Source organism: Centroberyx affinis, unplaced genomic scaffold, assembly GCF_046629955.1.
Source record: "Centroberyx affinis isolate AG114_WGS23_722 - 3 ecotype Tasmania unplaced genomic scaffold, CSIRO-AGI_Caff_v1 ptg001607l_1, whole genome shotgun sequence".
NCBI lineage: Eukaryota > Metazoa > Chordata > Actinopteri > Beryciformes > Berycidae > Centroberyx > Centroberyx affinis.
The window spans coordinates 40,814-55,359 of NW_027280051.1; the positions used below are offsets into that span (position 1 = coordinate 40,814).

Below are 14,546 nucleotides of genomic sequence, written 5' to 3' on the forward strand. Positions count from 1 at the left end.
GGAGGTTGTTCCAAAAATGTCATTTCCAGTAAATGGAAATGATGTAACTCCATCCCTCATAGTTCACACCACAGGACAGAGGCATTCTGTCAGAACAATCTCCCCAGTAACTTGTTTCCTCTCACCAATTAGATGTAACTGGGTCTCATAAGCCATATAGTCTTTCCTGTAAAGTAATCAGAATCTACACTCACATTTCAGGCATTTACAGTTTGGCAGTTTATCACTGTAAATATGATGTATGCTAATGCTGCTCACATCGTGGTTAATATTAATAGCAATATTCCAGGGGTGGTTCTTTTCAGCGAAAATGTTCAAGCCATTATTACCTGAATAACTGATAGTTAACTTGAGGAAATTATCATAGCTGCTTCTATTTTTTGGAAGGCAGGTTGCCCAGTGAATACATTTTCAATGTAAATGTAGTCACAGACAATAAATGTGCTGTGACTTGTTAGCATGCAGGCATCCCTAAATCTTTTTGATTGCTGAAGAAATTAAGATGTAAATGTCCAAAGACTCATACCAGCATTGAGTTTGTGGCCCTCTGACTGAATTTGCACAAAACTGACGCAGTTCCCGAAGCATCTAAAGAGCATGTAAAGCTCACTACAGAGACATTTTTGTCTATGCATCTATCAATCCATCCATCCCCGCTTAATCCCATTCAGGGATTAGCATCAGGCATTCATAGGGCTAACACACAGACAGACAAACACATTCACACTCACACCTATGGACAATTTAGAGTCAACAATTCACCAGAGGAAACCAGAGAACCCAGAGGAAACCCACGGGGAGAACATGCAAACTCCACACAGAAAGGGCCAGGGCCTCTCTATGCATCTATCATGTGACAATTATGTTTTCTTTTGAGACAAATACCTGCAGGAGAAATCTGGAAGTACTTTTATGTGGTCAGTTTTACAATTTCTGTCTCTGTGATGCCTGCAAGTAGAAGCTAGATAGCAACCATACTGTAGAATATCAAGAATGAAAATAATGGAATACACAAACACAAAAACTAAATCTAGACTTTGTTTTAGATGCGTTTTTGAACGCAAATGAAATCAATGGAAGGCACAAGCCAAGGTAAGCACAAACTGGAACTAAAATAGTGACTTGTAAATTGGTTGAAACAGTAAATACTATGGAGTAATGCAAGGAGATTGACAAACATGATGAGATAAGGAAATAACCTTATATTGCCAACCAAAGAATAGGTACAATCCTTTAATTTCATTTTATGACTCATTATCAAGACGCTCTTTCCCGGTCATAAACATGGAAAGATATCAAAGACGGGAAACATCCTGCCAATCATGCAGATAGCTTGCAAAACTGTGGGTAAAGCCGTCTAGCCAAGTAAATAAATCAGCATGCTCTGACTGTGCACTCAAGATGCGTTCTTGCGGTACCCATTTGTGCAAGTGAAATTGAACCACAGCTCAGGTTCAGCTCAAATAGTACCTCCTACTTTGAGATGTGTTGCAGAATGCTGCTGCATCTTCCCTAATATGTCAACACTGACAGTGAACAGGAGAGCCACTCTGGATGAGTGCCAGGTGAGCCTGGGGTCTGTTTCCAAAAGGTGCTAATAGAGAAGCCTACTGAACAGATGCTCCTTGCTCCGCTGCCCCACAGTTGGGCCTGTGCAGCCACAATCAGCCAGCCACAACGCCCGCTGAATCATAGCCATGTGTGGATGTAAACTGGAAAGACACTACAAAATTTCTCACAGGTTTCATTATCCTAGTAAGCACCAAGCTATCAACACAACAAAATGATCAAGATCAGGATATGATGAAAACTTTAAGAAAAATGCTGATACAGGATTTTCACCCTGAAAAAACATGTGGAACAATTAATTGGGTATAGCTGGGTCAAACTGATGATTTGATTTTAAGTAGAGTCAGTCAGTCCATTCCACACCAAGTTTAGAAAATCAAGCAGAATAACTTGTGTAAAAGTTTTTCCTCACAACATTCTTACAACATGTTGATCTTGAAAAGTTGGCTGGGACAGCAACTTTGACGGAATTTGGTCTTGAGACTCAAAAACAGTAAATAAAATGGTGGTCATTAAACAAGTTGGAATTCAATTCTCTTAATGTGCAGTGAGCCGTTTGTGAATTGATTGCATGTTTTCTTCTTTCAGCTCCGAAGAACATGCCCTGCTGTGGACTTTTTTCGACTTATCAACCACACAAAATCACCAGCCAAATTAAACATTAAACAATATTTAGGCTATCATGTGCACAATGGTCTACTGATATGGATCTCAAGGGTGGAGAACCTAGATGTCTGTACATGCCTGCTCCTCTGACTCATCTATAAGGTCTATTGGTGCCACACCTCTCTGATAAAGGGTCCTCCTACTCAACAAAACCTGAGTGCGAAATGGTGCTCCCACTCAGTCTGCAAGGCCCTCAGGGAGTCTCTTTAACCTCAGCCTCATAGTAGGAGAAGGCCCGGATGTACTGAGCATTCAGGTCTTAGGCAAGTGCTCTGAACACTTCTCTTCTTTGTCTTACAGAAACAGTGATAGCACATTACTCACTTCAGAACAGGCTGGTTAAACAACAACTGTCTAGAGTTCATCATTTCAGGGTTACTGCGTTTGCCTCCACAAATCAATGAAATGCTTGAACATACAATAGAGCAGCTAATTATGCTTTCCCTGAATTTATGAACACTAACAGTGTACAGGAATTTCATAAGCTATTGATTAGAACTAATAGCCTAAATCCAGAAGGTTTTTCACAAAGGGCGAAGGATAGAAAGTAAGTTTCTTCTCAAATTTCTAATTTCAGATTCCACCAAAATGTGGTCAAAATGTGGGCCCTAAATTCTAGTTAAAGCTGACCAATGGAGTTTTCCATATAAACAACATGGATTTGTCTATATTCATAATTTCATGAAAACAACCAGAGCGTATGATGTTAGACCCCAATGACCAATAAGGTTTCTTGGGAGTTTTTCCTTGCATGCCCTGAGGGTCTAAGGTTGGTGGTGCCAGGTAGGCTGGACTATGTAGGATAGGTAGTTAGTTAGTTACTTTATTTATATAGCACTTTTCAAAACAGCAGTCACAAAGTGCTTAACAGTTGATAATAAAAATGCATAATAGTACACAGAATGAAAACAGCAAGTAAAAATACAATTTATAAACGGAAATAAACACTCAACAATAAAAGCAATATAAACAACAAAACAAAATTAAAAGACAATAAAACCAATAGGAATTGCGAAGCAACAACTTATAAAAACGCCAGCCTATACAAGTGGGTTTTTAAAAGTTTTTTAAAATGTGGTACCGACTCAGCTGACCTGACAGTGAGGGGGAGGCGATTCCATAGTGTTGGAGCTAAAACCGTAAAAGCACGGTCCCCCTTTGTTATGAGCCTGGACCGTGGGACACTTAAGAGCAGTTGGTCAGAAGATCTGAGTAATCTTGGTGCTGAGTGTTGGATTATAAGTTCAGAAATATAAGAGGATACCATGCCATGGAGGTCTTTGAATGTGATCAGGAGAACTGAATTCTGAAGCGTACAAGAAGCCAATGTAAGTGGGCCAGAATGGGGGTAATATGCTCTCTTCGTTTAGTGTTTGTCAAAAGCCTGGCTGCCGCGTTCTGAACCAGTTGAAGTCGAGCAATTGCAGACTCGCTGACCTGATTTTGGCAATATTTCTGAGTTGTAAAAAACAAGACTGATCAAAATCTGAACTTTGACCATCACATTAAGAAATTGGTTCAAACACAACACCAAGATTTCTAGCAGATGGTTTTATATTTCCTGCTAAATGCCCGAGGTATGGACTAATACTCCTTGAAACTTGGTCTGGGCCAATGACCAAGATTTCTGTTTTGTCCGTATTCACCTGTAGAAAATTCAGTGACATCCAATCTTTGATAGCAGTGAGGCAACAGTGTAGAGTATCCATATTTTTAAGCTTGTCAGATTTAAATGATACATAAAGCTGGGTGTCATCTGTATAACAATGATAGGCAACAATCTTAAACTGACGAATAATATGACCAAGGGGGAGCATATACAAGCTGAACAAAATGGGACCAAGGATTGAACCTTGTCACATCACACATCACATCGCAGCTCAAATGATTTTTAAAAGCCACAGCAAGGCCACCTCCACGACCAGTGAGTCTGGGGGAATTAAAAAACATATAATTGGGGGGACAAAGCTCAGCGAAAGAACTGATGTCACCGGACCTAAGCCAGGTCTCTGTTAAAAATAGAAAATCCAAATTGTAGGTTGTAATAAAATCGTTTAAAACAAAGGTTTTATTTGCTAAAGATCTTGCATTTATGAGGGCTAAATCAACAGGCATGGTGAGACTAAGTTGAGGAGCAGCTGTGATTGGCTGGAGATAACGGAACTGATCCTTCTGATTAACCATTCGGTTAGAGTTATTGACAGAGGGTCTCATACTTGTGAGAGCCAGTATAGTGAAAGCTGGGGTTTGAAAAGGGTGGGATAGGGGATTGATATCTGGAGGAGGGTGTGTCTAACTATTGTGTCCGGGGGCTTGCAAACTGTAAGTGATGTTTGTGTTTAACAGTCTTGTTCCCTTGCGGTTAAGATGGAGATTATCCCTCTTGTAGAGATCCTCCCTAGTCCAGAAATAGTCAAAGTGGTTGATAAAACCAAGACCAGTAGCAACACAGAAATTGACAAGCCACTGATGCATGCTGAAAATGCGGCTAAAATTCACACAGCATTTCCTCTGTGTAGGAATAGCACCAGAAAAAATGCATATTTTTCCGAGGCTCTCGATCGTTTCTGCCAGTGTCTCAAAGTCCCGCTGTAGAATAACAGATTGTTTGAGCCTAGTGTCATTCATGCCGACGTGCACAATAATGGCGAGGGCAGTCGGGTGGCGGTCAATGAGGGCGGGGGCAAGGTCAACAATGTCCAAGATTTTGGCACCAGGTAGACAGTAGGTGATTCCATTTGGGACTTCAACAAATCTAATTATGGAATCACCAACCAGGAGGACCTCAGGCTCTCCATCTACACAGCCACCACAGGTAGGCATGCCATGTCTTGCAAAATGCTATTGTGTGTCTTGTGCTTTGTTTTGCTTCCTTGTGTACATCATTCTGTTCTACGATTGATTGTTGAGTAGTTCGATCTAGGTAGGCTATTTCTCTGTAAAGTCCTTTGAAACATGGTTGTGATGACCGGCTATATGAATAAATGAACTTGACTATGTTGAATTAATTACCTTCTAAGACATTCTGAAAGTCTTAATTTTTTATGTTTACAAGGCTACAATGTTTACTGGATTTCAGTGCAGCGGCTTGGCAAGGAAGCTCCTGTCCCTTGATTGATGGGCTAAGTTGCAGCCATTTCATACCAGCTACCCACTCATCTGTCTAGTACTAGTCACATACTTCAGTCTAATGAAATGAATGGAACCAAATCCAGAAGCATGGTGAAAGTTGTGCCACAGGTGTTATGTACTCAGAATTCCAGATTGAGTTTGAGGGAATATTCCAACCTGAGAAGAAGCTCATATAATCCCTCCAATGATATTGGGCAGTTCAACCAATATTCGGGAACATTAACCACACCACCTCCCAAAGCTGGAAACCAGACAACCAAGGTAAACCAATTTTTTTTTTTGTTGTGATTTTTGAAGTTTACCACTCAGTTAAGCTGTGTGTAGTGCAAACAGTTCTGAACAAGAAAATGTCCATATAGAAAAAAAACACCACACCATGGGTAATGTCACAATATCTCAAAATTGGTTTTCAGTTCATTGTAAAAATGGTCTTATAATCACAGCTCACCTTGTTTATGTGATTGCGTAAGATTTGTGCATGTTCACAAATCTAGACTTAACTGTCCCAAGAGATATGAATACCATATGTGCATTTTGTTTTATTCTGGAGATTTCCATCAAATTAAGGCTCTTTCATTGTCTGCGTTATAGACATTGCTGTGAGTATTTGTTTAAAAAGCAAACTTACTTTTGGAGCTTGTCATATTCTCGCTCGAAGTCTCTTTCAACCTAAAAAAGAAGAAATTTCTTTAAACTGCATGTAAAGTTGTCACTGGTTTCATTATTTAACATGTGTGTTCATTTAATGTCTTTCCCTTAAATTAGTGGTTAATCACAACATATGCCAACATGATAATGATAGAGCTTGCTCAACCATGTCTATGGAACACGACAAACACTGGTTACAGAGGTAGCAAAGGTTCCTGTCTTGTGGTTCTGTGGGCTCCTGGACTTAAACACGTCGGCCAAAACAACAAGGGAGGCAGCTGCCACTTTGTCACTAGTGGGTCATCTAACTGGGCTGCCTAACCCACTCCCTGGTTTTGGCCTAGGATGGCACAGGAAGCTGGAAACCCAGTCTGACAGTGCCTGCTGGGCCACAGACCCATTACACTGGAAGTGGTTTTCCCCAGCAAGGAGAACACCCACTCGTTGTCACTTCAAGGCAACCACCTCAGCCCCCTTCCATGGCTTTGACAAATTGGCACCCCTAAGTCTCACAGTTCAGGCACACTGTTGAGATGATTTAGGCTACTATTCATGTTTTATACACTATTTGTGAAGACCTACAACTACATCTTCACAAATGCACTGTTTAAAAGTGTTGCTTTAAAGCAAAAACTTTTATATAATCTAGGCAGATTCCATTACATTTTGAGCAGTCAGCGAGATGGAAACTCCCAAATCAAAAAGATTGGTGACTCACAGTTTTAGAGACAATCTGCTTCTTTGGTTGTCCAATCTTGAAGGGAATCCTGAAATGAGAAAAAAAAGAACTGACAGGAGGCAGATAGGCAATTGACAAAAGGCAACCTAAAAGACTTATATCTATTACCTCTGCCAAGGAGGTTATGTTTTCGGTAGGGATGGGTCATGATTTTCGAATAGTCATTAAATTATAAAAAAATCAAATAGTTTATGCAACCATCGTCTTGTCTTAAAAAGTATATTTTCATAGCTTGCTAGTAGTAAATAGCTATGGCTTGAATAGCCCCGAACCGGTCCTTTCTCTCGTTTTAACGTTGAAACGAGAGAAGGACTTCGAAGAATGGTCGAATAGTTCCAGTGAATATCGAATAGTATTTTTGCTTGAAATGCCCATCCCTAGCTTTCGGTGCTGTTTGTTTGTTCGTTTGTCTGTTAGCAGGATTACAAAAAAACTACTGGCCCGATTTTCATGAAACTTCGTGGAAGGGTGTAGCATGGGCCAAGGAAGAACCCATTAAACTTTGGAGCGGATCCGGATCCGATGCACAAACAAGCAATAATAGCAAGAACCTTGGCGGAGGTCTGCGCTCTCCGAGTGCCCTTCTAGTTATTGAATGCTTTGATTGACATCAGCAGCATGATGAGTGATTGGAGGTGGGTATAGGTTTTAGTGAACATGTGCTGAAAAGACTGTCAATCTGAAGCTGTTAATCCCTGCTCCTCCGGAGTGTGCAGTCAAACCTCTGTACATTAACTTCCTGTCATCACTCGACACATCTGGCTCCCATTGCAGGCGGATATCACCAATTAGAAGTGGCTGTCCCCTCTCCTCTGTGTGGCTTTACTGCAGGACCCATGCTACCAATCAAACACAGATGCACATACTAGCCTATATATTGTATGATATGCTATAAATCAGAAACATGATATTTCAGGACACTGGACACCCCTTATAGTCGGGTGTAATATGTCAGCAGACTCAAAAAGACAAAGGCTTGCCTTGAAAAGAAAACTTGAGACCAATGCTACCAATCAATCAAAAACAAAACATGCCATGAGGTTTAGTGTAACTGCAAATAGGATAGCATACAAGTAGGCTAGTTGCACCTAATTTTCAGAATGAAATACAAACTTTTCTACACTCTTGAAAGAGAAACACACCGACATCCTAGCTATAGTTTTTCTAAAAGAAAAAGAACTCTTTCCCTCTTAGTTATAACAGTCTTTTATCCTCATTTCAAAACCTTGCCTGTACCTTAATAAGTTGTTTCTTAGGATCAGAGTGCTTTGGGAATCCATGAGACAGAAAACACTGCCTTGCCATTGCACATGGCTGTAGGTTGTCATTGATGTGACACTAATAGCCTGAAATCCAAGGTATGTGATGGACAGTTGCCGTTGACAGGCTGGGTGAGGCAGCAGCTGCGTCAAAAGAAAGGTGTGTAGACTAATGAGATGGAAAAGAGAGGGTGTGAGGTAGGGCCTCGTTGTGCAACCAGGGAATGCTACTGATGTGTGGGGAAGATCCTTTTGATGACAGCTCAATCACAAAACTCAACATGGTCAAATAAGCAGCGGGATTAATATGAAATACAAGTAGAAAACTGCCTTCACTGGTGGGGAAGACATACCCTATTCACTTTATCAAATTCACTTTATCTAAAGCTCAGGTAAAGACAATTTTCTTTGATTTGTTGGCTCTTTAGCAGCACTGTGCTATCCCTAGTATATAGGGATCCTTTGGCCTGACCTTATTTTCATTGAGGATTCAAATTCACAAAGGCCTACTTAACTAATAACTGATGTGAAAAAAACCAAACAGTTTTTTTGCTTTGGGCTTTTAGCAAAAACACAGATGACAATTTAAAGAGGAGTAGTTTCACCTATGTCATAGTTTGGGTGAGCCACCAACGACATGGAAAAAAACTCACCCACTGAAATTCCTCAGCTCCATCTTGGATGACTCATCTTTCTCATATTACCTGAATACTATACACTTAAAAATGATCACATTAGGCGCAACACGTAGAAATGCGCCTTAATATAGCTTTGTTTGATACTGTATGCAATCCCTTTCCAAAATAACAACAGCAGCATAAGAGATTTGCTTTATTGTTTTTTTGGCTAGAGCCAATATGGATAAGATTTTATATAACAATTGATTTCATAGTAGTAGTGCTAACAGTTCTGAAACAGACAATGTATTCATATACCAAAGGAAATTGCCAAAGATACTGTCAGCATGTTCATTTAGTGGGTTTACAATTCTTTCTAAATGGAAGAGAACCATGATTTGTTTCTTAGAGTCTGTCCAAGAAAACCAAATAGTATTTTAGGGTGGATTTCCCCTTTAATATAGCAAAAGCCATCATACCCTGAGAAAAAAAATGGAAGAGGGTCCGTAATGTTATAGGTTCAGAGTATAGCTACTTCTGCAAACAGCCATAGGAAAGTGGTCACTCTTCTCAACTCCTCATGAGAACAGTGTGTTATTGGCAAATACACCAAGTGAGAGTGTGCAAGGCAGAGAGAAAGGGAATGTGGCAGGCAACCAGAGGGAGAGAATGGGAAACAGGGAGGATGGTATTCACTGTGAGAATCATTTCTGATGTTTCTTCACATACAGCGATATTTCTGCAGGGGCCGTCACATTTAGAAACATTGGGATGTCAAGTCCTGTGAACCCAGATCCCATAACTTACAAGGAAAAGCAGGCCTGGCCACAAGACAGTTGAAGACAGAAAACTGTAACTTACGCTATATGTCACAGCCGGTAAAGACCAGACAATTTTGAGCACAAATCTAGGCCTACTGATGACAGGCATGGGTAGTTCAGCTCAATATTGGCTTCGCATTAAGTGCTGAAAGGTTCAGACAATTTGATAACTATAGAAGCACTCTTAAAAGTCAGTATAGGTTTCAGAGAAGTTACAATACTTGAATGCAAAACTTCACTTAACCAATAAAGTGTTACTCTGACGATTTAATACCAACTAGTAAGTGATCTAGTAAATAGCGTAGTCATTCTCAAGCTACCAATGTATTGCTCCATGAGTTTTTAGGTGATCATAGCAGCTTGATATCAACTGCCATTTCCTGGTGACATCAGGTTATAACCTACATTCAGACCCGGATGTTTGTAGCAAGAAGTGCTTTGTGACACATAACTGCTTTCATACCAGCAACTAGGCCTACTTTGAAATAAAGAGTTATCTGATCTTTGCTTTACCCCAATAGGCTACACGTCACTTGTCCAGTAAGCACGTAGGCATGAACAAAGAAACAACAGTCTTCTCTACCGGGACACAACTGGAAGAACCGATGGCTTTTCACTAAAACTGCAAATGTGTACGCCATTAAGGGAATAATGCATCACTCGAACTAGCTTATTCCATGGAGTACAGAGGGCCGGTTGAAGACGTTGGGGAGTGGAATTGTTCTGATGATGACCCCAGAGTCAAACCTCTCACGTCATAGAAGCAAGTGTGCAAGCCCTACTGGAATGCATCAGTCAGCAGAGTCCATAAAGGGCTCTTTTCACTGGTCTTGCACCCCACTCTTGACCTTGTGTTTGGCCGTACGTGCTGATGGAAGCGCCGTTTGCCAGCTATTGACCGTCTGACTGAACTGAGTGACACTGTCTTGCTTGCATGATCACTGGCCCTTCCTGACCATGACACCGAGAACAGGGTGGAGTGATGTATGTGATGTGATGAGTTAATGTACAGACACGTCACAGACATGCATTGAAAGGGTTTGTGTTTCTCCCCGTTTTCCTCTTGAACTCTATTGGTGAATTAATTGGGAGAAACAACCACTGAAGTTATTCAAGTCAGTTTTCAAACTCTGTACTAGCAGCACATGATTGAAGGCCCGTTTGACCCTTCCCTACTTGTAAATGCCAAGCACAGTCACAGCTGAATCCTTAGAGATAAAATAAATGCAAAAAGGCTGGAAAGAGAACATGACAGTAAGATTTCAAGAGTGCTGTGATGTTTCTGGCTTGCAAACTTTCTAGAAGTCACAGCAGAGTAATAAAAAGTTCCAGTTAAACACTCACCAAATGTTTGTCAGTTTGGTAACATGTAGCCTAATCAATTCATAAATTTAAGTTGTTCTGTTTTACCCTACATACGTGCCCAACAAAGTAGTAGTTGTATTTGCCTAATCTTAGCCTGACCCTAAATAAAACGTTGTTTCAATTTTGCCATTAAAATAATTAGCAAATGTTGCACTTCTGCTTTGGCTGGAATGCAATGCTATCTCCTACTGTATTTTCTGGGGCCCCATTTATGATATACATACCTCAAAGAGTTAGCCTAGTTTTAAATCATATTAAGTGAGGGGATGCTACGACAACATTACTAGTACTGAAGCCCTCAGTCACTACTAATGCCTCCCAACAGCAACAATAGCCTACAATGTTCATAAATCGCTGTTTCAGCACAGAGAAATTCATCCACACAGATTTTTTTAAATCATATAGACTACTGCTCCCATCAAGTCCCTAAAGTTCATCCCATTGGGCTCCGACAGCAGCTTCTAAGCCTCTGCATGACAGTAGAGTATCTGGTTGGTGTGATGGTCACCTCTGACCTTCATCCTCACACCAACTTCCCACAAGTTAGATGCACTTTTTAGTCCCCTATGACGTCAATAGGCAAATTCATCAGAGGGAGCTGAGTGAAAACCACATCATTTCTAATTTTAAGAAAAGTGATGTGACAGCAACAGTTTGAAGCATGTTAGATGTGTACAACAACTTGTAGGATAGGTCATAACACCAGCCACTCCATGCTTCACCTGAATATTGGACATTTGAATCATCTCTAGGAGCTAAAAGCCCACTAGTCACCACCATTCTTGAAATCATTAATTTTTATATAGAATTAGAATGAATCTGTGGTGTGCACAAGTTTTATATTCCTGCTTAATTTGACCTTATTTTTGGAGGAACAGTGAATTACTGACAAAAAGAGTGGATCAGCAGCCAAAAGTGGGTCAAAAATTAAAATGTTTCCCCAAATTATTGACACCAATTGCTGTTATGCTGTCAAAGCCTTCCCTATGCCTTCCAATTGATATTAAACTGAAGAAAATACTGTGGATTTGTGGGTTAGGAGACTAAAAGTGGGGTAAATTGTTTCTCCATTTGCCCACAAACCGGTGTTGGACTGCAACATCTGGTTTCCCAGGAAGCTTGAAAACTAGCCATTAGCCTGTTACTATTAACATACATGGAGGTGGGATTACAGCATACGTTACTGTGACCGACCCACCTACCTTCTGGGAATATAGGTACGTCCTAAACTATGAATTCACAACTACCATTAATGATAGCACATCAAAGCAGAAATCCTGGTTCCTCATGAACTCAAAGATAAAGGAAAAAAACTAAAATATTGCTAGACTGTAAACGGACAGTCAAATTCCCTCAAAACGTCGAGTGGCTTTAATGTTGACTGAGCTAAGTTTAGCTTCCAACTTCAGCTAATAGCCTATATTAGAAATTCATTTTATCGTTATCTAGAATGGTTAATCTAAAGACTATTATCCAAGCAACTATAGCCTAATACTCCCTTATAGTTTTTGTTTTGTTTGTTAATGTTTCAGCAACTAACACTAGTTAACTGCAAAACCTCCTTCCAACAAATAGTCTCAGTCCGCTGTTCATTAATGTTGTTTAACGTTACATACGACTGTTCAACGAGATAATGCTCTTTTGCATAGCCTCTGCAATGTATCTTCATTAAATATATAAAAAAAAGTTACTTGCAAAGCTTTGCTTCATTAGTGTCGGGTTTTATAAGCGAACTCCTGCTTATGTTTCATCCTGTTTGTGGAGCAGTTCCAGGTAATAGCCGGAGCCCAGTCGGCAAGCCATCTGTCTTTAGAGGAATAACAATGTGGCGAAGTGCGAGTTTACACTTTTAGCTAAATACGCTACAGCCACCAAATTAACGGTATAACCAAAAATACATACCAGCTCATCTTGTGAGGGTTTCTATTCCAGTTTCATTGGGTAGTTTCTATCTCTTCAGAGGACCTCATCCCTTTCCACCAGTCAACAGTCTAGCCTAAAACAGGAAGTCGGAAGCTTAGCAGCTCGGGTTTCCTTTAAGGAAATTGTTTGGTAGAAACAGATGCAAAACGATAAAAGGTGAGATTAAACTTGAATAAAAGCTATAATACATGTAGATTTCTTAAGATGTTTGTGAATAATGAAGGCCTGTACATGCTTTGCATCTGTTTAGAGCGCGTGCATGTGTGTGTTTGGGTGCTGGAGTGTGCGTGTGCGTGTAGCGATCCAAGTAAACTGTAGGCCAATGATATCGTTTTATTTATTCAAGTACTTACATAGAAATAACAAAACAATTGCATTACAACAAACTGAAGTGCCAAGTAAACAGGGGAGCACATCTCCCCATCACAAGGATATAGTAAAGTTCATTACAATATTCAGCTCATAAAAGGACCTTATTATAAGGTAATAGAAAAACATGAAATAGGCTAAAGACATCCACAACATTTTAAACAAGACCCCTTGTTTTCTTAAAAAAAGAAAAAAAAAAGAAAGAAAAAGCCAACAGAACAGTTATCCCAGTGTGTGTTTCCAATTGTCTGTCTTGAATTGTTAAGTTTATCCCATTTCACCCAATGTGACTTCTATTTTCATGCATAATAAAGTAATTGAGCACCACCTCCAGAATCTTAGGGTGGCAGTTTGGAACATTTCCGTGCACATGCAAACATGAGGATATACTGTAATGAAAAGGAAACACAACAGAAAACAGTGAGTATCGACTCCATCTGAACAGTAGTGCCACCGCAGTGTCACTGTTGACCACAGAATCCCTGATGCCACCTTAGTCCACGAGATGAGATGAGTAGCCTGTCATATCTACACATTGAAATCTCTTCAAACATGTTTTTTTCTGTAATTATTTATTGTCATGAATAATCCCAAGCCTATTGCCTTGCCCAAGGCCAACTTCACGGAGACTAAATCAAACAAGTAAACACAAACATTTGCACAAGGCTGCCTTCAGCTGTTAGCAGACTGAGGTCACATTTATGATTTGTTGCTTCTGTGGAGTTCTCATCGCATATTGTTCTTGATCAGCCAACCCTGCAACCCAATTTGGCACAAAGATGGCTGCTAATGTTGGCTCAGATCCAACATGGAGCAGAGAACCAGGATGAGGCAAATTCCTATTTCAGAGCATTTACTTGTCTGGTTTTGGACAAAAGAACATAAAAAACATAAAATAAATCATACTTGGAGAAATAGAGCAGTATCAAGAGGGGATTGTTTTTTAGTTATTGACATACTGTATATCAATAGCATTCTCACATAACAATTACACACTATGATTATTGTTCTGAACAATATGGTGCAGCCTCTATTGTCAGTCAACCACCAAAATATGATGAGGGGGTGAGGTGGAGGGGATCATATAAATTTGAAAAATCTATCTTTCGTATTCCATTACGAAAATGTCGCAAAACAAAAGTGACAAACAGAGTCAGATGATATGACCGATGATACATTGAGTTTGCAAGGTTGTAATTACATGGCTTCATGGAGACATGGAAATATTTTGGGGTAGTCTCCGCCTTGCTCTGCATCATTCCTTAACACAAAGATAAACAGCTTTCTCTCAAAGGAGACCACATTCAATACTATAATTAAAAGCATCCATTCTCACTAGCAAGTGTCAAATCAACAGCACAGACACATAATCTCTTTCAGTAATACTGGCTAGCCTTTGTTTCTGTCATTTTTGGTCAGATACATTGGAAAAGATCCA

The 14,546-nt window shown here is 40.0% G+C and overlaps 1 protein-coding gene across 1 annotated transcript in view; it reads right to left on the minus strand.

The window, feature by feature from the left end:
* The window catches only part of bin3 (bridging integrator 3), a 33,894-nt gene extending 21,061 nt beyond the window's left edge, over positions 1-12,833 (minus strand). Inside the window, exons 1-3 of the mRNA XM_071528075.1 lie at positions 12,719-12,833; positions 6,734-6,782; positions 5,996-6,036 (exon numbers count right to left, since the gene is read on the minus strand). Of these exons, the coding sequence (XP_071384176.1) occupies positions 5,996-6,036; positions 6,734-6,782; positions 12,719-12,726 (98 nt within the window). The 5' untranslated portion in view covers positions 12,727-12,833. The remainder of the gene's footprint in view (positions 1-5,995; positions 6,037-6,733; positions 6,783-12,718) is intronic.
* Positions 12,834-14,546: the final 1,713 nt, after the last annotated feature.